At 42.8% G+C, this 25,496-nt stretch overlaps 1 protein-coding gene across 1 annotated transcript; it reads right to left on the reverse strand.

Annotated features, from left to right (window-relative positions):
- Positions 1–106: 106 nt before the first annotated feature.
- Positions 107–23,483, reverse strand: LOC307214463 (B-lymphocyte antigen CD20-like). The gene is made up of 8 exons (XM_079973153.1): positions 23,140–23,483; positions 21,834–21,954; positions 19,777–19,896; positions 17,879–17,935; positions 13,192–13,392; positions 11,729–11,803; positions 9,424–9,545; positions 107–529 (listed from the first exon to the last, which is right to left on the reverse strand). Exons 1-7 carry the CDS (start codon positions 23,181–23,183, stop codon positions 9,450–9,452), a joined length of 714 nt encoding a protein of 237 aa, XP_079829279.1. The 5' UTR covers positions 23,184–23,483; the 3' UTR covers positions 107–529; positions 9,424–9,449.
- Positions 23,484–25,496: the final 2,013 nt, after the last annotated feature.

Below are 25,496 nucleotides of genomic sequence, written 5' to 3' on the forward strand. Positions count from 1 at the left end.
GTGGCTTAGACCACAGTACCACCCGTGACCTACTTACGACTGAACCCCAGGCACTATTACATGGTGCTGAAGAGATGCTACGGTGATTTACTGTCTTTCACAACCATTTTCTAACAATTTGCTTTATTAGCAGGGTAAGGCACTAGAAAGCCATACAGCTCTAATTTTTCCATAACAGCACAATACAGTGGAAATAAGGTAAGTCCAGGTTTCTAAAGAACACAAGAAAGAAAACCCATGTCCCCTCTGCCTCCACAATGTTCTTAGAGCAAAAGGCAGCCATCTTTCAAGGTGGTTTGCACTGCTTTATTGGTGCATCAGTGATAAATAATAATGGGATATGGTAGATCAAGATGGTAGATAATGATAAATACTGTGAATTCTTAATGTAGCCACGCATTACAAAAACAAAAACAAAATGCTTGAAACCTTACAATCAAACATCAACAAAGCAAAAAAGAGTGGCTGGCGCCGATTAAAAATCCAACTTTATCCAGTGTATGGCTCATAACTAGCAGCATAGCGGGGCCTACGGACAGAGAAAGAAGAAAGGAATGTGTAAGAGGGTGTCAAATGGATGTGGGGGTGGGGATAAGAGCCCTGGGTTTTGGTGGAAAAAACAACACGGAAGCAATGAAATAATATATACAGTATAGGGGAAGGCAATAACTCAGTGGTAGAACACATGCTTTCCAATCCAAAGGTTCCAAGATGAATCCCCAGCATATGCAGGTAGGACTGGGAAGGATCTGAGTGTGAAACCCCAGACAGCTACAGCACGTCAGTGTAGGGTGGGCAGACTTCAGGCTTGTTAGAATGGTTTTGTTTTTCTCCTCGATCTACCAGTTGGATCGAGATATGAAACACTCAACTGTTAGAATTAAAGAGCATGAGGGCCTGACATTCTGAGCCTAGTTATTTGTTTCCAGTACCAAAACTGAACTGAGCTCACAGTCATTCACATAAGAGTCCATTACTGGTTCTCTTTTATCACTGCAGCAGCCTAACGTACTTAGATGGGGAGAAATAGTTTTGTTGCTGCTATTATACAACTGGGAATCAGAAACCTTGCCAATCGCCCAGAGATCTACCAGTAGATTCTGATCTGCCTTGGTGGGCATCCCTGCTATGGACATTCCTGGACCAACAGAGGCATCAATGGTCTGACTCTACCATTGTAACTTCTTACATGCTGGTTCCAGGTTTTGAGGGGCTCTTGGGCAAGTTGCCCACAGTAGGCCCTTGACTTGGCCACCCCAGCCCATTCTCCTGCCTCCTTCCTCTGGGGTTAAGCTCCTGCTCCTGCCTCATGTCTCAGCTCTTTTATTTAGAGTGTGGGAAATTGCAGTCAAACAACCAGCAGTCTTGGAGCTACTTAATGCATGAAGGGGTTAAGAGCACAGAATTGTATTCCTAGACCCAATTAGGTCTCCGGTGAAGAAGGAAATGAAGCTTCTTTCTTCACTCTCTTCCACCATATGAAGCCAACTCCCATGGATGAATAACCAAGGTTAACTCTTAACTTGATGCCATTGGTGACTTGAGAGAGGAATGTATGGAGAGAAGAACAACCTCTCTAGCCAGGAATGGAAAACCCTGTGACACAAACTATGTGTTTCAGAGGAGAGCCAAAAGGGTTGTTTGTTTCAGATGTAACAAAGTGGGACATATATTCAAATTTTGTAAGATCTCAAACCAGCAAAATCCCTTTCATTTAAGTGACCAAGTCAAAATAAAGGGAACAAGGGAAAACTTTTTCCCCCCTGCATGAGGAGAATGTAACAGTAAACAGTTGTGATTCAAAATTAAACAGATGGATAATTGATTCTGGATGTTCTTCACATATGAATTATGATTAAGACTTCTTTGGAAACATTGACAATATTAATCAATTGGTGGATAGCAATATTCAAATTGCAAATGGTGTAAGCATGAAGATATGTGGTACAGGTTTAGGAACCTTAAACTGCAAGCTAAGCGGACTTCCGGAGGTGGCGCGTCCGGCAATGGCTGCCCTTCTCTAACTGTGAGGAGGGAGCTCCGCAGAAACGGGTCGTCCGCTACGGCGCAGCGGAGACCCACACCGGAAAACCGCAGGCAGCGTAAGCCTGTGGCCGTGGGACTCGGCGAGCACCTGGAGCGCTCCCCGAAACGTAGAAGGGACCTCGTAAGAGGTCTCGGAACGTGGAAGGGGGTGCGGTGCTGTGAGTCAATCGCTCTTTCTGTGGAGTGAAGCCGCAAAGCTGCTGTCGGAGAGCGCTGTCCTCTTTTCCTGGAACTATTCGGCTGGAAATCAACAACTCGTGAGTAAGAAGAAAAGAGAGATTTGGATGCTAAATTTTTGCTAATTCGGCTAAAAAACGAGAGACGAAACCAGGAAGTCCGTCTCTTGCTATTGCTTAAAGATATAAAGCAAAGACTTTGAAGCTTGGAGCCTCTGAAGAGGCGCTAAAAGGCAAGCAATTCTCACATCTTACATCTATTTAAGCTGCTTTAGGATTCAATTTGCTAAAAGTTTAGTTTGGAATACAAATCGTTTGATACCTGTTCCGTTGGATTTACAAATTGATTAAGAATCCCTGGTAGTGGGACTGCCTGGACAACAGAGCTGTCAGATTGCAAGACTTTGATATTTTGTTGCTGAAGGTATTATTAACTGAGCTTTAGTGGAACTGTTATACTGAACTGTTACATTTTGCACTTATTGAGACACTGTTACTTTTGAGACCAACTCTGCTAAACACAACTAAACTGAAGATCTTTTGGGAAACTAAAGGCTGTTTGGACTAGGCAAAAATCGGGGAAAACTCTAAAGATTTAAACAAGGAGATTTATAAATTTGATATATCCCTGATCTTAAAGGTGGGCTCCCTCTAGAGGACTTTGAATTTACAACTACATTTGACTGTCCTTTTGGTTTCTTTTCCTCCTAAAACTTTGTTATATGGGCTTGTGGATTCCCATGGGAACATACTCAATTTGACATTGACTTGCAGATAAACTTGGAATGAGTGGCACTGCGAGACAAACAAGAGTGGCTAGAGGAAAAAAGCAAGCAACTTTGACTTTAGTTTCGCAGCCACGAAGATCATCTGCCCCCAATGTTTTGGAACTAGAGGGAGCTGAACAGCTGCCAGTAGAAGAAATGGCATCAGGGGGATCTGCTTCAGTATTAGACAAAATATTAGAAAAAATGGAAGGCCTAGATAAAAAAGTGGATGAACAAACGGCTAAGATCGATCAGACTAGAGATTCTGTCAACAAATTAACTGAGCAAGTTGCATCAAATGCACAAGCAATTGGCAAGTTAACTGAATCCACTGTAGAAAACCGGAAATTGGCAGAGGAAGCCTTCCAGAAAACTGAGGCACTGGAGCAGGAGGTAAGACCACTCCACAAGCAGGTAGGGGAACAGCAGGCCTACTTTTCTATGATCGAACTTCGGGCCCGGGAAAATAAGATTGAGGTGTGTGCCAGAACTTGAACCTGAACAAGGAAATTTAATTGATTTTCTGACAAAGGAATTTTCTAAGTGGTGGCCCTTGAAGGAAGAAGAGGACTTTAAAATTGTGACGGCTTTTAGACTTGGGAAATTGACAAGGAAGGACAAGCCCAGAGACTGTTTGATCACTTTGAGATCCAAGGAGGAAAGAGACAAGATATTAGGACTACACTACGGAAAGTCACTGGAAATTTTGGACAAAAGAGCAGAGATTTACAAGGATATTCCTAGACAACTTCTGGACCTTAGATCCACCTATCTTGAACTAACAAGGTTGCTGAGGAGTAATTCAATTATTTTTAGGTGGGAATTTCCACAAGGACTATCGTTCACGTTCAGAGGGAAGAAGGTGAAAATAAAAACAGCTGAAGACAGAGACAAATTCTTGAATATTTACGGAGAGGACCTTCAGAAAGGGATTGGAGAACCTTCAGGGGCTGGACCATCCCCTGCACCTATACCTACACCCTTGGGGCCTGAAGACCAGGACAAAAAGATACCACCACTAGAGAAATAACAGATTGACTCAGGATGTCTCTGCAACTTTTGAGTTGGAACATAAATGGCGCCAACATCCCTGAAAAAAGGAGAAGGATATTCCACATTCTGAAAAAAGAACAATTGGACATTATTTGTTTACAAGAAACACATGTGACTAGGCTTCATAGAAAAGTGCTAATAAATAAAAGATTAGGCCAAGAATTTATCTCTTCTGACCGAGTTAAGAAAAGAGGCGTGGTGATTTATGCAAAAGAGAGCCTGTCACCAAAATTTCTATTCAAAGATGAACAAGGAAGAATTCTGGCAATTGAGATTCAGAACCAAGGAGAAAAGTTTTTGATATTAGGAGTTTATGCGCCAAATGACGGAAAATCGGAATTCTACAAGAAGTTGCATGAGATAATGCTGGACTATCTGAACTATGACAACATCATTATGATGGGAGATATGAACGGCGTGGTATCAACTAACATGGATAAGCCACACAGCCAAAACATAACAAAAGAAGGCAGACTACCTAAAACATTCTTTGAATTCACTGACAACATGGACTTGATCGACATCTGGAGAACAAAGAACCCCCTAGGAAGAGAGGGAACTTTCTTTTCTGAAGCCCAATTGACCTGGACAAGAATCGACCAAATTTGGACAACTAGAGGCCTGGCACCTAAGATAAAAAAAGTGGAAATCTGCCCAAAGACTTGCTCCAACCATTGTGCTGTAAAGATGGATATGAGACTAACTCCAACCGGCTCCTTCAGATGGAGGATGAATGACAACTTGTTTAGAGATCAGGAGATTATTAAAAAGGCCCAAAAAGCTTTGAAGGACTATTTTGAGATTAACCTGAACACTACGGTGGAAAAAAGAACCGTCTGGGATGCAAGCAAGGCGGTTATGAGGGGGTTTCTGATACAACAGAACACTATAAGAAAAAAAGCACAGAATGAGAAAAAAGACAAGATTTTGGAGAAAATTAAAGAAGGTGAGAAGAAATTAAGATCTAAACCAAAATCAAAGGAGATTCTAAGAGAAATTAAACTTTATCAAGCGCAATATTCCAAACTGATAAATCAGGAAGTGGAATGGAAAATTAAGCTAATGAAACAGAGATCCTTTGAATCAGCAAATAAATGTGGAAAGCTGCTAGCATGGCAGCTGAAAAAGAGACAAAAATTGAATACGGTAACAAATTTAGAAATTGAAGGAAGAAATATTCAGAACCCAGTAGAAATTAGAAAGTGCTTCCAGAGATATTTTAAGCAATTATTTACAAAAGGGCCGCAAGATGAATTGGAGATAGAACAATTTTTACAGAAGAATGGTCTACCAAGGTTGTCTCTGCGAAATAGAACTATCCTGAATTACAAAATAACACTACAAGAGATTGAAGAAGCCATTCAGAACATGCAATTGGGCAAATCTCCAGGACCAGATGGTCTCACTTCCAAGTATTATAAGACATTGAAAGATTATTTGATGTACCCACTAATGGAGGTTTGTAACGAAATTATGGAAGGGAAGAAGGCACCAGAGTCGTGGAAAGAGGCCTTCATCACATTGATACCTAAACTAGAAACCGAAAAGACACAACTTAAGAATTACCGCCCCATCTCCCTCCTGAATGTGGATTACAAAATATTTGCGGACATTTTAGCAAGCAGATTTTAAAAAGTCCTAAATGAAGTGATCCACAAGGACCAAGCAGGCTTTCTCCCAGGTAGACATTTGTTTGCAAACACAAGAAATATTATTGATATCTTGGAACTCTTGCAGACAAACATTAACACAAAAGCAGTTTTGATATTTATAGACGCGGAGAAAGCCTTTGATAACATTTCTTGGAAGTTTATGAAGAAAAACTTGGAAGGAATGGGAGTGGGACGGGGGTTTGAGAATGGGATAGAGGCAATCTATTCGGAGCAGAAGGCAAAACTGATAGTGAACAATGTGGTGACGGAAGAGTTTAATATTGAAAAAGGAACACGACAAGGTTGTCCTATCTCCCCTTTGTTATTTATATCGGTCCTGGAAGTGCTCTTAAATATGATCAGAGGAGACCGGTTGGTGGAGGGTATTCAGGTCGGAGCGAAACAATATAAACTTAAAGCATTTGCAGATGACCTAGTATTGACTTTACAGGAGCCAGAGCCCAGCACCAAAAGGGTACTGCAATTGATTTATGAGTTTGGTCGGGTGGCGGGATTTAAACTTAACAAGCAAAAAACTAAGGTTTTGGAAAAAAATATGACCCCTTCAGAATCAGAAAGGTTTCAGAAAGAGACAGAATTAAATGTGGTTAAAAAAGTTAAATACCTAGGGGTAAGCATAACAGACAAAAACAGGAACTTATTCAAAGATAATTATGAAAAATGTTGGTCTGAAATTAAAAGGGATCTAGAAATCTGGTCAAGATTGAAACTTTCCTTGTCAGGACGCATTGCTACTATTAAGATGAATGTATTGCCAAGAATGTTGTTTTTGTTTCAAACTCTACAGATTGTGGACAAAATGGGGTGTTTTGAGAAGTGGCAGAGAGATATTTCTAAATTTGTCTGGCAGGGCAAAAAGCCCAGAATTAAGTTTAAGATATTAACTGATGCTAAAGAAAGAGGGGGCTTTGCCCTGCCAGACTTAAGGTTGTACTATGAATCAGCAGCTTTCTGCTGGTTGAAGGACTGGCTACTTCTTGAAAACACGGATGTTTTAGATCTGGAAGGATTCAACAATGCTTTTGGATGGCATGCATATTTGTGGTATGACAAGGTTAAAATACATAAGGCTTTTAAGAACCATGTTGTCAGAAAAGCAGTATTCAATGTCTGGATAAAATATAAGGACTTACTGGAAAACAAAACCCCAAGGTGGCTATCACCAATGGAGGCTAAGGCCCCGAAAAGACTCAATATGGAGGCCAAATGGCCGAAATATTGGGAAATAATAGAAAAAGACAGAGATAATTGGAGGTTGCAGAGTATGGAGAAAATAAAAGATAAAGTGCGAGATTGGCTACATTATGCTCAGATTAAAGAAGTTTTTAAGTTGGATAAAAAGATAGGATTCCAGGTGGAAAAATCAAAGTTAGAAACAGAACTGTTAGAACCCAGCTCTAAGATACTCTCAAGAATGTATAACTTGCTGTTAAAATGGAGTACACAGGATGAAACGGTCAAATCAGCTATGATAAAATGGGCACAGGACATAGGGCACAACATTATGTTTGCTGACTGGGAAAAGTTATGGACTACAGGTCTGAGATTTACCGCATGTAACGCCTTGAAGGAAAATATTTTGAAAATGATATATAGGTGGTACATGACCCCAGTCAAGCTTGCAAAGATATACCATTTGCCTGATAATAAATGTTGGAAGTGTAAAGAAGCTGAAGGAACATTCTTTCACCTCTGGTGGACTTGCCCCAGGGTTAAGGCCTTCTGGGAAATGATATATAATGAGCTGAAAAAGGTATTTAAGTATACCTTTCTTAAGAAACCAGAGGCCTTCCTTTTGGGCATTGTGGACCAGAGTGTGCAAAAGAAGGACCGAACCTTTTTTATGTATGCCACAACAGCAGCAAGGATACTCATCGCTAAAAGCTGGAAAACTCAAGATTTGCCCACATTGGAAGAATGGCAGATGCAACTGATGGACTATATGGAATTGGCAGAGATGACTGGCAGAATCCGAGACCAGGGAGAAGAATTGGTGGAGGAGGATTGGAAGAATTTTAAGGACTATCTACAAAAATATTGTAAACTGTATGAATGTTAAGAAAGATGTAAGATCCGCAATAAGATGGTTCCAACAAATTAGTTACAAAGAATATAAATTTAAATGTGATTGAAAGAAAAGATAAATTTTGGATGAACAATATGTTAGAACTAGAGTGTTTTAAACTATAAGATTTGAGATTTAATATTGGATAATTAAATGATATAAATTGAATTAAGTGAATAATTTGCTAGAAAAATCTATGTGTTTAGAAAGCAGGAGCAAGAGATGTGAGGAAGTCCAAAGATGTGAATGAAACGTGGTTAATGAGAAAGATCTTGTTGTTATCTATGTGGATTTTTGTTTTATAAAATTAATAAATATTATTATAAAAAAATAAATAAACTGCAAGCTAAGCAATCAGTTGAAAGAAAACTGATTGAATTGCAACATGATCTGTGTGTCCACCTCAGACAGAAAAGGTTTCCTTATACAATCTGGGAATGGTAAATGCCAAGTAACCTAAAATGGCAAATTATATGCTGTAGCATGTTTGATTAATGGTGTCTACAAGACTAATCTGTCAGAACTGTGTACTGCAAATGTGGCACACATGCACCAGAAGGATGAAGCAGATCCAGAACTCTGGCACAGAAGGTTTGGTCATAGAGACACTAAGGCCATTGTGGAACTGCAACGCAAGGAACTTGCAACAGGGATGAAGGTAAACCTCAAATCTTCTTTCCCTCCATGTCTTGAACAGAGAAGCACCAGAGTGCTAGATATAGTCTCTACATATGTGTGTGGTCCAATTAATATTCCCTTCCTAGGGGAGAATAAGTACTATTTTTTCTGGATGATTTCTCAAGGTCATTGTGTGGCACACTTTCTAAAGGGGAAAAGTAAAACACTTCAGGTGTTCAGAAAGTACATCCTCATGGTGAGCAATAAGAAACAGGAAGGAAGAGGAACAGTGTGGTCAGGAGGCCCTGGAGGATGAATAGGCAATGTAAATGTTGTTGAACTATAACTCCCATCATCCCTGACCAGTGGCCACGTTGGCTAGGGCTGATGGGAGCTGGAGTGCAACCACACTGGAGAGCTGCAAGTTCCTCATCCTTGGTGTAGAGACTGATAGAGCCACCCCCCCCACACACACACCCAGTGCACATAGGGCTTGGCAGGTGCCCAACAATTTGAGCCCTGCCTAAACTCTTATTCACAACGGAGAATGAGCTCCACTTCCTTCGCTCTTGCAAAGGACTCACCAGTCTGTATGTGTGTTCAAACGTTAATGCGACGCAAGGGTGACCCAAGTTTTGTTCATCATGAGGTTGCTAATTTCCCCTTTTTAAACTGGCCCTGCTCCTGTCTCCTTAACAACATCCTGATAACACAGAAAAGAAGCAGGTGGAACTTTGCCATCTACAGAGAGATACACATACCGGGGTGGGGTTGGGGACACAAAGTGGGGACAAGAACTCAGAAACCCCAGGGCTTGCAAAACAAAAGAGCTCCCTGTGTTGCTTAGGACTGGAAGTTGAAGGCTGGATTTATCTTCTAGTTCAGGCTTCCTCAGTCTTGGCCCTCCAGATGTTTTTGGCCTACAACTCCCATGATCCCTAGCTAGCAGGACCCAGATGATGGGAATTGTAGTCTCAAAACTTCTGGAGGGCCAAGGTTGAGGAAGCCTGTTCTAGGATTCTCACCTGTTTGCTTCTGTTGCAGTGTACTGTCATGGGTCAGGAACTCCATCTGCATAGTGTGGCTGTGGGAGTGATGTCAACACAACATTTTGTTCTTCATTGTCTGATCTGTGCTTCTTTTTGTCCTGAAAGAAAATGTGCCACCCATCAGTTTCCATGCCTGTTCGTTCTCCCTTCACCACTGCTCCCTGGGTGTTTGAATTGCTATTTACCAGCCACACACGCTCCCAGTTAGCAAACCCAAGTATTTTTCCTTTCACCCTAACTATTGTGGTTCTCTGCAGAGCCACAGGATTGAGACAAGTGAACCAACCTAAAAAATGGAGGGCAGTGATCTCAATGTGTCCTTGCTTCCTTCTTTTGCTGCATTGATCTTGTAAAATTTGTGCAACTAGGGTCAGAGCTTGGTTTGCCCCTTTCCCTAGCACTAAATAAGTTGGAGTTCTTGTTATTAAATCCCTAGCACAGCATTTCCCTACTCCAGCTGTGTACGTCCTCTTAAGTCCTGTGGGATCCACGTAAGTGAAAACTTCAACTCTGGGCCAAGGCTTGGATAGGACTCCAGATTTGCAACTGCACTGCCCAACCATTTCCCTCTTCTAGTTGGAGGCTGGCTGCTGTTACTTGGTGCCTGCGCTCTGGGGAAGCTACCTCATTTGGTCCATCTAAATCCGTGGCTCCCAACGTGGGACACATGCCCCACAGGGGGGCAAATAGATTTTTAAGGGGGGCAATTTGAGAATGAGTTATTAACAGTTAATGGCCCTTTAAGCTTCCTCCATGTGAATAGGACTTCACTTTTTGAATAATAAGAATTATATGTCACCAGGGGGAGGGATCAAAATATTAGAGATGCTTAGGTGGGGCATGGCCAAAAAAAAAAAAAAAAAGATTGGGAACCACTGATCTAGATTAGTGTCTGCACTGGCTGGCAGTGGCTCTCCAAAGGTCTCCGTCAGGTCTCCGTCTTTTCCAGTCCTACCTGAAGATGTTGAGATGTTGAATCTGGGGCCTTCTGAAGGCAAGGTAGATGCTCTGTCACTGAACTATAGCCCTTCCCAAGGGGGTTTCCAAGGGGTGCCCCTAGAAAGGATTATTTCTTCTGGGATAAGACATGCAGAACTATAACTGGTTTCTCTCATTGGCATAGCCCTCCTTGCTCACTCACTTCTGCTGAGAGGGTGATTTTAAGAAGATGGGCAAATATTTCCAGCTGTCAAATCACTGGAGAACAGCAACAACAAAGCGACATTCCTCCCCAATTGTTGAAATGAAGGTGGTGGGGAATATGTGGCTATCCAGAATTTTTATGGGGAAGGACTGTGAGAGCAGCTTCTGGTACTCAAAACAAACTCTTGGGTTCAGAATGATGGCTTTAATTCTCAGTCTTTTGCACCTGACTCTGTTTGCTGGTTCTTGGAATTACATTAAAACAACAACACAGATCCTGCAAGTCTGAAGTCCTCCCCTGTTAAGCCCCATGTATGAAAACACCCTCATGTCAGCTTTGCATTGTGTTGGAGGGCTCTAACAACAACTATTATTATTATTATTATTATTATTATTATTATTATTATTAATGCCTTGCCCATCTGGCTGGGTTTCCCACATGTTCCATGTTCTGTGATGATAACCATTTCATACCTACATGCCATCATGGGAGACCAAAGTCATCAGGTGATAAACATGAATGTGTGAATTCAGCCTAGTGAGCCTAGTAAGCCAGTCTTATTTTGCAGGCCACTTAAAAGGTAAAGGTAAAGGTACCCCTGCCCGTACGGGCCAGTCTTGACAGACTCTGGGGTTGTGCGCCCATCTCACTTAAGAGGCCAGGGGCCAGCGCTGTCTGGAGACACTTCCGGGTCACGTGGCCAGCGTGACATCGCTGCTCTGGCCAGAGCCAGAGCCGCACACGGAAACGCCGTTTACCTTCCCGCTGGTAAGCGGTCCCTATTTATCTACTTGCACCCGGAGGTGCTTTCGAACTGCTAGGTTGGCAGGCGCTGGGACCGAGCAGCGGGAGCGCACCCCGCCGCAGGGATTCGAACCGCCGACCTTTCGATCGGCAAGCCCTAGGCGCTGAGGCTTTAACCCACAGCGCCACCTGCGTCCCTTGCAGGCCACTTAGCATACCACTAAATAAATATACAACAAAAGGACAGGAGGCAGAATATCTTTTGCACCTGACTCTGTTTGCTGGTTCTTGGAATTACATTAAAACAACAACACAGATCCTGCAAGTCTGAAGTCCTCCCCTGTTAAGCCCCATGTATATTTTTGCTTATATTATGAGCTACTGGATCCTCACCCTGCTATTGCAGAGAACTGAAAAAGTACTTGTAGCCTCGAGGAAAGAGAAGAAAAGCATCACACAGAGAATTCCCTGCAAAAAACAACAACCAGCCAGTTAAAAATATCAAACATTAATGCAAGGAGAATGATCTCATTCTCAGCTTTAGGGTGACACTCACACAAGAAGCTTTGTGCAGGAGAATACAACACAAGGAATTTAAGATCAAGTCACTTTCAGAGCTCAGAATAACAGTCCTATAACAATATATTCTATATTTTGTCCAATCAAGGGCTTATCCACACTTCTGTGTATTATCCCATGCCTATAAAGCATGGGTCCAAGAGGTTTTCCACTTGTCCTGTGCTTTCTAGGCATGGGTCTGAGCGCTTTCTTGTTTGCCCCACTGTTTTCCCTGGGAAAACTTTCTCTTTACTGCTTAATTGGAGCAAACAGCACTTGGCTGAAAATCTGATTGCCGCTTATTCCTATTCAGCAGTAAAGAGTGTATTCTCCCAGGGGAAAGCTGAGGGGCAAACAGAAGTGTGGATGAGCCCTAATATTAGGTTTTTTACTTGCTTGACATCCAGCAAGTCATAAATGACATCACCCATTTATGATTGACACCAGTCATAAATCTCCCACTGCAAAAGTCTCAACACTAGAGGAAGTGAGGAGATCTATGCCACAAGAGTGGGGTTGCCTTTCTCTCCATCCTGCCTTTTCAACTCTGTGTATGCTTGGTGGTCTGTTTAAGTTCAACTACCTTGCCTGGTGCTGGTGGATCTGTATCAAAGGGAAAGGAATAATGGGGAGAGGAGAAGGTGTGAGGAGGAGGAGGGCAAGAGGATCAGTGGGACCGGATGCAGGAGGGTCAAAGAGAGGTCAGGATGGGTCACCAGTGGCCCTTAGGATGTGTGTAGCGCTGTGTAAAGCTGTAGAGGCCAGCCTCTCTCTCCAGGCACTTAAAGGATTGAGACACAGGGCCAAACTGGATGTGATGGGTAGCCACATTTGTTGCCACACAGTCTATCCCATTCATATATAATGCAGAGAGCGAGAAGGGAATTGCTATTTTCATTGCAGCAGCAGCAGCAGCAGCAAGGAGATGAATTCTATCCCTCTCCCCTCCTTACCTCCCCATGAACATTTTCTCAGGCACTTCTCTCCAGCCCACCTTCACCACTGCGTGAACAGAACTTGGTACTCTGCTGCTACCTGTCTCATCCCTTTAAAATATTCTGGCCTACCACTCCTAGTAGCTCTAGGTGGCTGGATTTAGCCCCCCATTTGGTTTCCTGCCTTGGCATTGTTGTGAGGCACTCTGGGAATTTAAAGGCATGGCATTGGTTGGCATGCTGTTGCCACAGTGACGCAAGCCTGGGAGGGCCAACTAACAGAGGAAGGGAACCACCAAAGAACACCTTGGCCAGGGCCTCCTTAAACCTGGAACTAACCTTGTATGGAATCCAGGAACTTACCATTTCATATGCCCCAGTGGTCTTGCAATAGTTTGAAATATTAGGAATTTGTGAAGGAAGATATTTGGATAAAAAGTGAGATGTCTCCGTAACTGCATAAGAGTTTCTCTCTCTATTTTTTATTACATCAGTCAACAAAAGACACATTCCAGCAATTGCACCGAGGCCACTAAGAGTGTTAAAGAGGTAACTGAATGCTCCCTGGAAGAGAAAGAGAAAGTTTTGCTTAATTAATTTATGAGTTGGGTGGGGATATGGGTGAGACGGGGAGAATGATCTCAGGAACCAAACCTGACCCTCGCCTTTGCCAGCTCTGACTATGGGAGCATGAGGGAGGGGATTGATTCTGGTAAGAATGAGGCACCCTACATACTGTCCCTTGTCTAAGCGGCTTTCAGAACATCAAAGACCCAGCAGAAATGCAAAATGTGGGAGATTCAGGCTTACAGAGTTATAGGAGGTTCCAGTAACATAAGCACGTCATGCAGGAAAAAAACAGGGCAAGTATAGGGGACAACTAGTATAAATTATTTGACCAAACTGCAGGAGGCAGTAGAAGACAGAAGTGCCTGGCATGCTCTGCTCCATGGGGTCACGAAGAGTCAGACACGACTAAACGACTAAACAACAAAAACAACAACAGTATAAATTAACCTAGCCAAAGCAGCCACCGAGCCACCAGAGGAATGTGTGGAAAAGCAACCTGATGCATTGGCTCTGTCCTTCAGTTGCCTTCTTCACATGGAGTGCCATGGGATGTCAGTGATTTAGTCCACAAAAATTTATGCCACACAATAAATCCGCGAATCTTCAAGGTGCCACCAAAAATATTTGGGTCATATCCAGCAACAGTCATACTCAAAGTAGACTCATTGAAATTAATGGACACAAGTAACTTAGGTACAGTGGTACCTCGGTTCAAGAACACTCCTATCTACGTACAATTTGGTTTATAATTTGCTATTTTACGTGGCAAATCCCCCTGGAAAGTCTGAATACCGATTGATCACACATGCAAGTGAGATTGGACTGTATTGTAATATTGATATAATTTTGATTTAATTGTTAACTGTGTGGGAAAAGATTTAAGAAGCTTTACAACTAATTTGGATGGACTGTTAAGAGTGGAAGATGGGAATGGAGGCTTCTGACCAAAGTACAGGCTAATTTGTTCTGGCATGAGTTGAAACGGAGAGGTTTGGACATTTGCCTGGAATAATTGGCAGAAAGCCAGATTTCCTCCATTTTGGGATGCATGTGTCGCATGGGATACAGGTATGATAAACAATCGAAAGTGAAAGACAAGGATGAAATAAACAACCACACAGAAACATTGTTTTGATATAATTTGCTTGCTGGATGAACTCAGAGGCTATGAAAACAAATTAGGATTAACAAGAATTAACATTGGATTGATTTATGGGAAACACCTGGACTAAATAAGAAAGCAGTGCAAATGTGAGATGATCGCAATCCTCCGACCTAACAGCATGGGAAGTCAAAAAAAGATTTATGATTATGATTTGGCTTAATATTTGGTCTGACTGATTATTTTATAATTCGAATATCTTTAATGTGGCCTTTATTGAATTGTTAATTTGGAAAACGTAATTGTCAGAGCTGCCCAAGGTCCCAGCTCACAAAGGACCAACGCCAGTTCTTGCTATATACAAAAGTCTTTATTAAGGTTCAGTTTCCATTTCAAAGCCGCGGCGTGCAGCTCTACGTCTCAACCCTAGACCGCTGAAGCTCCATCTGAATCTCCTCCCCCTCGACACCAGTTCAAGACCCTAGCCTTGCTCCACCTCCTCCTCTGCTCCTTTCTCCTCTGGGTCCTTCTGCCCGCTGGGGTGTTGCCCTTTCTGGACTCTTCTGATGCTGATTCCCCGGATTCTTCTCCCTGCTTCCGGCGCGCTTTAGGACCTGGCTCCCAATCCGACCTCCCTGCTGTCCCGCGCTCCTGTACATTTGAACTAGGCGCGTGCGCCCAGCCGGCAACCTTCCTCCTGACCGTTGCACTGCTCCTGTCACTGGGCTAGCTGGATCTGACTTCCCCCCCGTTCTCTCACTTAGCGATAGGGGCGTGGTCAGCCCTGCCTCATCTTCTCTCCCCACTGGAGGGGAAGCCGGCCCTGACACATGGGACTCTTCCCCCCCGCTACGCCCTGGTGGGAAAGCTGGTCCCGATCTCCAGCTGCTGCTTTGGGAGTCGCCGCTGGCCCCTTGCTTCTGGTGCGTCCTTCCCGGGACCCCCCTTGCCCTGGCCATCGGTGCCCCCTTCTGGGAATCTTCCGAATCGCTGGAGAAGCTCATGGAATCTCTCGGCCCACTGTCATACTCTCCTACGCTGCCCTCGGATTGTTCCCCTTCGCTCTCCGCCTCCTCTCTCCCCTGTGCCTCTGCTCCTGAACCCCTGGAACCTCTGAACCTCTGGATGAACTCAGAGGCTATGAAAACAAATTAGGATTAACAAGAATTAACATTGGATTGATTTATGGGAAACACCTGGACTAATTAAGAAAGCAGTGCAAATGTGAGATGATCGCAATCCTCCGACCTAACAGCATGGGAAGTCAAAAAAAGATTTATGATTATGATTTGGCTTAATAATTGGTCTGATTGATTATTTTATAATTGGAATATCTTTAATGTGGCCTTTATTGAATTGTTAATTTGGAAAACGTAATAAATATTATTAAAATAAATAAATAAACCAGCGGTGGGAGTGCACCGGATACAGAGTAAACAGGAGTGTGTAAATGGCCTTCTTTTATCTTTCCCGAAACAACTTTGTGAATGCTTCTAATGAAATCTCTCTTTCAATAAGTGTACAGAGTGGGTTATTTCGAGAGTACCACTCTTTTAGTTTGAACAGCTGCCTTATTTCTCCAACGTCCCTTATCATAATCCTTAACAAAACCTTTTTTGTTTTCCTAAAAAAAATGGAACTTGGGGTCATTTGCCTGTTTGACCTCCTGAGGAGAATTCACCACAACCACATGCTGGGTTGCACTCTGCATGTTACATATGTGTAAAGTGGCAACAGAGTCAACTCTTTCTAGCAGGTGGCTGAGGGTGTTAGCTAAGAGTTACTCTGAGGTACACACCTGTAGGTTCTGGTGTTCCCTTGGCTCCAAAATAAAAGGGTGTTGATAATGAACCTTAACTCAAGGAGCCGTACTCTAGCTCAGTTCCACACCCCAGGGCAGGTGGACAGCCACAATATATTTGTTTGTCTTTTCTAAGGGGTTACAATGGTCTTCGTTGTTTGTGTGAAGTGGGCTAGGCGGCCAAATGCTACACAGTGAGCTTAATGGTTCTTAATGGTTAACCGGTTCCGAGAGATCTGCATTGGCTCCCAGTACATTTCCAAGCACAATTCAAAGTGTTGGTGCTGACCTTTAAAGCCCTAAACGGCTTCGGTCCTGTATACCTGAAGGAGTGTCTCCACCTCCATCGTTCAGCCCGGACACTGAGATCCAGCGCCGAGGGCCTTCTGGCGGTTCCCTCATTGCGAGAAATGAGGCTACAGGGAACCAGACAGAGGGCCTTCTCGGTAGTGGCGCCCTCCCTGTGGAACGCCCTCCCATCAGATGTCAAAGAGATAAACAACTACCTGACATTCAGAAGACATCTTAAGGCAGCCCTGTTCAGGGAAGTTTTTAATATGTAACGCTGTACTGTTTTTAACACTTGATTGGGAGCCACCCAGAGTGGCTGGGGAAACTCAGCCAGATGGGCGGGATATAAATAATAAGTTATTATTATTATTATTATTATTATTATTATTATTATTATTAGGTGGAGCCGCGTTTGAACCAGTGGCAGCAAGCGAGAGGTAATCTGTTACCCCCTTCAAAGTTGAAAGCAACTTGAAAGAGAGACTGCTGCTGGTGTGATGGATACATCTATCAATTTTGCATCTGGCAAACAGATTTTGCAAATATTTTTATCTTTTAGCTACCTGAAAAATCTATATGACCTGAGAGGGGGGGAAAGTGTGTATACACATCCTTCAAAGCCAACTTTCCATTCTCTTAGGGACTGTTGTGTGCCTTGGGCTATGGCAGGGGTAGGGAACCTCAAGCCTGTGGGCCAATCTTGCTCTGCCAGAGGTTCCAGTTTGGCTCATGGGGCCATTTCCTGTAAACCACAGCAATCTGTCAATCAGTTGGTGTCACTTGGAATAGCGTTTGGCATCATCTAAAGGGTGGGTTCCCCTCTCCATCCTGCTTGGTTTGGCCGCACACATTAATTATGTCTGAGGGACTAGTATGTGCAATCGATCCCTGAGAAAAAGGAGCTCGATTTGGTTGTGTGGGGGAATCCCCTGCAGGGAGTTCCCTTGCATACCCACAGCCTGCAGAAAGCAGGATTGAACCCATCCCAGTGCTGCGGGCAGAGTTCAATCCTGCTTGCTATCTTCCCCCACATCTGTAGCCCAATTTTGACAGATGGGTGTGACCAGCCACCTGTCAATCAACTGGCATTTTTTGGGCATCAGATGATTGATGGGTGGGTGTCATGGTTGGCTGGATACAGGTGACAAAGATCTGGCTTCCCAGGTCAAAAAAGTTTACCTAATTCTGGGCTATGGAAACAAACGGTACCTTTTCATCTGATAGTCCTGGATTGTTGGTTGTTTTAACAATTAAAAACACACCAGGGTTAAGTCACATCAACCTACCAGACCTGCAACTGATTTTCTTGTCACTGCTGATGAAAAGTATCCTGAAATTAAGAACGGGAGAGAGAAAAACCGAAAACAGTAGACAGTAAGAAGTATGTTACTTACATTATCAGGCTCTTTAAAACAGAAACAAACAAAAACCACCCTCCATTTAGACCAGTGGTGTCCAAACTTTTTTCAAAGAGGGCCAGATTTGATAAAGTGAATGGCTATGAGGGCCCACCAAAGGGCCAACCAAAGTTGTTGATTAAACCGACCAGTGGGCCGGATTAGGCCCCCCAAAAGGACTTTGGAAATGCCTGACTTAGACATTTCTACATATTTAATACCATTCAACACTGCCTTTCCACCCAGTTTTGGGTAAAGTGCAACACAATCCTATGCATGCCTACTCAGAAGTAACTTGCAGTATGCTTCAAAATACCCTGTTAAATATTCACTTTGCATGAAGGGTTTCAGAAGAAAAGGAATGTGTTTGGAATGGTGGCAAGTGTGACCTGGTTTTATACCATTCTGGGACAAAACCATTTAAAAAATATATACACTCATAACATCTCATTTTTCTTTTTCTTTTAGCAATATGAAAATTTGCTTCATTATTAATCAAGCTATACTTTTCAAAGGGCTTTACCTCAGTTTTCTCATTGAGTCTTATGACAGTTCTGTGAGGCAAAGGCATTAGTATTCCTAATTAACTGATGGAGGACAGAGGATGCCTCCAGGCTGTCAGTATTTTGTGAGAGTGATTCCATCGCATACCAGAACTTTTAAGTTTGTGCATTGAAAGTGGAAAGCTGTGCTGCCTAGTGCGATACCCACTTTTGCTGTTTGAAAACTGATGAAGAAATTCACTGAAATGTTTGGGATGAACAAACGACTAGCGAGGAAGACATGTAAACACTCTGCAAGCATGTCAGCGTGAACCTGGGATTGTCATTGTTATCCAACAACTGGTGTATGCCAGTGTTTCTCAAACATTGGTTTGGGACCCACCAGCGGGTCTTGGGCCACTTTCATGGGGGCCTCTCTTTTCTATGGAGAAACAGCCAGTTGAATGAAAAAAAAGAGTGAAATAAATTGTTGTTCTTGAGAATAACTGAGAATAGAAAGGAAGAGCATAAAAAGGGGAAACTGTTATAGGTGGAAGAACTGGGTGTTAAAGGGTCGGGGATCAAAAAAATAGGAGAAATCAGGTACAAATGGAGTGTGAAAGGAGAACAGGAGAATATATTACAGGAGATGGATAAAATGCTTTGAGGGTCACACAGGGGTGTGTGAAGGGAGAAGTATATCAGAAAGAGGAGTATATCAGTAAAAGAGCTCCAGAGCCAATGTATGTACTTATTTTGAGGAAAGCTGATCTATGGAACTGCTTGCCACAATGCTGTGACAAAGAATGCAGCAATTTCCAAAGATGGATCTGATATCAGTAGAAAATGTTAGTAACTGTCATGGGTGTAGCCAGGATTTTTGTTAAGGAGATTGACAGGCCTTTTGTTGCGGGGGGGGGGGAGCTCAGCTATGCATTTTTATTGATTTTTATCAATGGGGGGGGGAGCTGTCCCTCCTTGCCCACCTTTGGCTATGTCCATGGTAACTGCTGATTATGCCAAGCTCTCCCTGTATCGGCCGCCATCTTGTGAATGGTTTTCTGAATGGTGGACCTCAATAGCTTTTAGCCATCTCAAGTAGGCCCTGGAAGCAGAAAGTTTAAAAACCCCTGCTGGCATAAGCAAATCAGGATGAATGCTCAATAAATAATTGCTTGAAGGGGTGATGAATGATTTGTCCCCCAAAAGGAATTTGACACAGACAACACTATTCTATAGTCACACTCTCTTCAAGAAAACATGATATTGCGATGAATCAACAACAATACTATTCATTCTACTTACAAGGGCACCCCCCCAGAAGGGATACCAGACAGTCATGATCCATGTGTCACAATCCTTTGATGAAAAAAGCAAAATGCCTCCAAGACCAAGATGTATCAGAGCAATAACCACCTGCATAGCCTTTAGGAAGATGACAAAATTAGAAAAAGATTAAATAAAACAGCTGGCTTAGAGACCACGACATATGCACACTATTAATTGAACTTCACAAGCCCCATATAATCCATATTTTCCTCCTCAAAACTACAGCACTATCATAAAATCACAAATGACTATACAGTATAGAACAGTGGGGGGAACCTTTCCACATTGATGGAACTGTGAGAATACGTAGAATTTAATAAATGAAAGCTACCATCAATGTTTCAAAGGGAAGGGCATATTCAGTGTTCTTTTCCCTCCCATTCTCTATTACAACACACACCAGAATCTAAATAGCCTAAATGAAATGAAATTGTCTTTAAATCTCAGCACAACACACATGAGAGTTCAAGTTGATTAATCATACAGTTAAATCTATGAAAGAGACACCTCACTACAAAGCTTTCTCAGCAGAAAGAGAACCCACTGTTTCTTAAAAATTGATTTATACTCTTCTTCTGCCACCTTCAGAAGGAAAAAGGAAAGTCTCCTGGCAGAGCGCTCTGGATTGAGATTGAGTTTGAGACTTGGGAGTGTGGCCCTTATCTGCAGCCAGAAGGAGGAAAATTGCAATCCATCTAAGGCTGGACCTACACCCACATTTTAAACATTATTAAACATCCAGTTCACTTTAATTTAAACATGAAGGCGTTGGTTTCCTTTTCCACAAGGTCTACCTGGTTTTTGGAAGGGGGTAGCTCTGCAATGCGCTCTGGTGTCACATTTTAATAACACATTATTAATGTTTAGAAAGAACGTCATATGGCTATACACAGTGCTTTTTTTCCTTAAAAATGTTTAGGGGTACTCTCATTTTGACTCAAGAAAACCACCATTTTATAGTTCAAATCGGGGGAAATAAGTACAGTAAATGGACACAAGTACAAAGATTCACAAAATGTTTAGGGGTATGCGTAACCCAGCGTCCCATCAGAAAAAAGCACTGGTTATACACGGTTATCAGAAACTCATTTTTAGTGTTAGTGTTTAGAGTATAGATCTGCCCTAAGAGAAGAAGGATGGTGCTAAACAGGCCCAGGGATCCCACACAGATACAAAATTTAAACAAGTACTTGTCATAGCACCCTCTGCAAAAAATTGGGGAAACCAAAATTGAGAAAAAATGCTGGGAATCCTTCTGCCCTTGATGGAACTACTAGTTCCTTGGTTAGCATACCGTTTTATAGACCATATCTTACATTGGCCCAAGAGGGTGAATCCTGAAAGGAAGGGTGATAGCTCAGTGGTAGAGCTCAAACACTGCCTGCTGGAAGTCCCAGGCTCAATCCCCCAGCAGCTCCAGTCAGGGCTGGAAAAGACTGGAGAGCTATTGCCCCTCCGTGTAGACAATACTGAGCCTGATGGATCAACAGACACAGTGCAAGACAGCTTCTTATGTTCCTGAGATGATGTTTGTATATATTTTTATATATTTTTCTATGGTGTTTTGTGTTTCTATGGTGTTTTGTGTTTTGTATATATTTTTCTATGGTGTTTTGCATCCCATGGACTGCAAGAAGATCAAACGCATCCATTCTTAAGGAAATTAGCCCTGAGTGGTCACTGGAAGGACAGATCCTGAAGCTGAGGCTCCAATACTTTGGCCACCTCATGAGAAGAGAAGACTCCCTGGAAAAGACCCTGATGTTGGGAAAGATGGAGGGCACAAGGAGAAGGGGACGACAGAGGACGAGATGGTTGGACAGTGTTCTCGAAGCCACAAACATGAGTCTGACCAAACTGCGGGAGGCAGTGGAAGACAGGAGTGCCTGGCGTGCTCTGGTCCATAGGGTCATGAAGAGTCGGACACGAATAAACGACTAAACACATCGTGTTTTGTACCCATACACCACATTCACAGCCTTTCCCTTTGCTTAGCCCAAGCATACAGGTATTTAGGGGAAATGCAATCTTACCCCCAGAGCATCATTTTCCTCTATGAGTTTCTTCTGTCCTGCACCAACGTGGCTTGAAGGGACAACCACCACAACATTGCCAGGGTAAGGTGCTTGTGGAGCCAGCCTGTATTGATCCATTCTGCAGATAAATCAATATTGAGAAATTATGGCTGCAGTGTTGCATGTACTTTGATCCTTTCTGCAGCAGGGCTCTTCGTTGCTGCTTAGGCATTGCCCCCGCTCAGAATAAGTTATTAAAATGTAAAATTAAATGAGATAACCTAGCAAAAGCACTTATGCCAACAGGTGGCCAGGTTGAGGCCACATGAAAGCAGTTTTAAAAGCTTCTTGATATCATATATTCCCGTGCAATTGTATTACAGCATGCTGCTGAGGAGTGAAAAATATGCCACCCTTTCACCTGCCTTCTGGCGTCAAGGGGATGGCTTATTCTAGCCAAAGCTAAGCACATTTTTAAGTTAATCACATGCTCTGTTAAGGCTGCACCACAACTTTGTGGGTGGTTCTCTAGGTACACACCGCTAAGTTTCCTCTAGCAGATACACCGTCTGTTCCCACCCAACTTCCTGTGAAATAAATTCACTGTAAATGGTCTGTCTTGGGACCAGAGCCACTGTAAGACATTGCTGTCCCCAATTCCTATTTCTGTCCAAGGAAGAAACCATGGCCAATTGCATCCAAAGTTGCAGAGAGACTGAGAAGCAGGAGCAAAGTCCCACTTCCTTTGTCTTCCACACTCCCAAGGCTCCTGAAGCTGTACTATTCTTCCATCTCATCAAAATCGCTTCCTGCTCATTTCCTCCTTATACTTCCTAGCATTTAAAAAGTGATACCCTATAGCTTTTGATATAGGTTAAGAATGGAATGGATGCGACAGCATTTTATGAGATAAAAATAAGTCAGGCTTTTTCTCCTGGTTGCAGAAAAGAAGCCGTCTGAGAACACACTGATCCATTTCAAACTGTATGTGTTTTATAGCACTAAAGAGTCAGAAAAAGCATTATGTTGCTTTCCAGAACAGTAGCTCAACAGTATTGTTCTGTTGTAATAATACAAAATAACTGTATAGTTCTTTGAGAGCAACACTCTCAAACCCACTTACTTACTTCCAAGAAAACATGCATAGGATTCAGCCTTTTAATCCAATACAGCACTGGTTAATCCAGAACACTTGTGATCCACTTGGAAGCCTATATTGGCATTAAATTAATATATTATCATTATCACCATCTCTGACACTGCCTATGTAGCTGCATTTGATGTATCAATGTGGAGTCACCCTCACTTGCCCAAACATTCTTACCGTGGATAGAAAAGAGAGCCAGGTGTAGTCTCCATAGATGGCATTTCTGCTTCGAGCTGACTGAGGAGGGCTTAAAGAAAACAGGTGGCTGTGGTGAAAGGGATACTATGTTTGGGAACAGCAGAAGAATGAAGAGCAGGCCTGAAGAACGGAGCTACGCAGCTACATCCTTTTCAGACTTAGCTTCCTCCCCTTAGCTAGCGCATAGCCAATTATGTTGTGGTTATATGTGGTCACCTGATTTCTGAGAAATGTCAGCAAGCAAATAAGAGAATTTCGGTTTCTAGAAACCGAAAGAAAAGGCATTTGACGAGGTGAAACACAACGTGCTTTCAGCAGCGCCCTAAATACCCCATCTAACTTGCCAGTGCCAAGATCTCCCCAGGACAACCCAACCTCTGAGGGGTGTTGCACAACACCCCAATCTCCCAGTGGTGCAAGATTCCAGAGGGTTCCAGGCAGTCTCAGCCATGGTCCATGTTTTCTTTTGGAAATGAGGCACAATGGAGACTGTGGTGTCTTTCTGAGGCTCACAACATTAACACTCCAAGAGGGTCTTGCTTCTCCCATAGCAGCTGTCTTTTATGAGGCTTATAGGTTAGAGCTATGGCTTACCGATGAGAAAGGATGCTTGTATAATTCCTTTTATTAGACTCTGCCCAGAAGAGAGTTTTCTCTTTGTAGTCCCTGGAAGATGAATCTGTATAAGTTCACATCAGCCCCAGGAACATAGACAGAAGTGGCTCAGAGGAAGCAAAAATTGTTTTACTATAATTGAGGCCTCAGAATGTTGACAAGGCAGAGCAGGGCAGAGACATGTACCATGGACTCCAAATGTGGTATTTTAAGAATTAGAAGAAAGATAGCACCACTCAGTTATTTTTATCTGAAAAGGTAATTCTGAATGGCAAGGAAATTAATGGCTTGCAGGCAATTGCATTTTTGTTGCAGAATAATGAGTTTGTTCTTCAACTTCATTTCCATTTCCATGCTCTCATCTGTATAACTTTAAATCACCATTATTACCATTAGAGTAGTGTGAGCTATTACCGTGTGGTGCCAGAGGTGTCTGTCCCTCTCTCTGGGCTGCATTGAGATAGAAATGTGTGGACATCACAAGATCACATTGTTATAACAACAACAACAACATTTATTTATTATTTATACCCCGTCCATCTGGCTGGGTTTCCCCAGCCACTCTGGGCAGCTCCAACAGAATTAATGATAATAATAAAATAAAAAGCGATAAAACATCAGACATCAAAAACTTCCCTAGGATAGGTACTTGGTTTACAAGACATTTAGAAAAACAACACAGGACCAGGGGAAAACATCTTTTTTATTAGGACCAACCAAAGTTCACAGTGAGGTATGCAAAGTTTCAGATTTCATAGAACTCTTCCTTAGGCTGGTGTTTGAAACTAAACTTAATAAAGATATTTTTTTTTAAAGGATGATATTTCTTGGTGAGAACATAGTGCATGCTGTTTGTTTCAAGATTAAGAGAGTAATGACATAAGTTATTACAACAAAAAAGTTTAGAATGGTATTCTGAGCAAAAGAGCAAGGACTACACAGAGCTATGCTGGGATTTGTCATTGGAAATGCTAAAGAAGCAATTAGATAATGGAAATTATATATGACATTTAAAGGTAAAGGTAAAGGACCCCTGACAGTTAAGTCCAGTCGCGAACAACTCTGGGGTTGTGGCGCTCATCTCGTTTTACTGGCCGAGGGAGCCGACCTTTGTCCGCGGACAGTTTTTCCGGGTCATATGGCCAGCATGATTAAGCCGTTTCTGGCGAAACCAGAGCAGTGCACAGAAACGCCGTTTACCTTCCTGCTGCAGTGGTACCTATTTATCTACTTGAATTTTGATGTGCTTTCGAACTGCTAGGTGGGCAGGAGCTGGGACCGAGCAACGGGAGCTCACCCTGTCACGGGGATTCAAACCGCCGAGCTTCTGATCGGCAAGCCCAAGAGACTCAGTGGTTTAGACCACAGTGCCACCCGTATCCCTAAATATGACATTTAGACCTATCTAAATCTCTGGCCACTGTGGCATAATCTTTGTAGTACATTGGTTTCAATGCAACATAGTGCATTTTTATCCTAGGATAAGATGGGGAACTTGTCCAGATGTTGTGGGACTCCACTTCCCACCAACTCTACCAACATGGCCAGTGGTCAGGGATGATGGGAGCTCTAGTCCAACAACTTATGGAGAATATAAAAAAATAGTCCTGCTGGATCACAAAAAGTCCCATATAATCCAGCATCCTTTTCTGACAGTGGCCAACCACTGGTGGAGTCTCCTTCTTTGGAGGTCTTTAAGCAGAGGCTTGACAACCATATGT

The sequence above is a fragment of the Podarcis cretensis genome (genome assembly GCF_951804945.1).
Source record: "Podarcis cretensis genome assembly, chromosome: 1".
NCBI classification, from domain to species: Eukaryota; Metazoa; Chordata; class Lepidosauria; order Squamata; family Lacertidae; genus Podarcis; species Podarcis cretensis.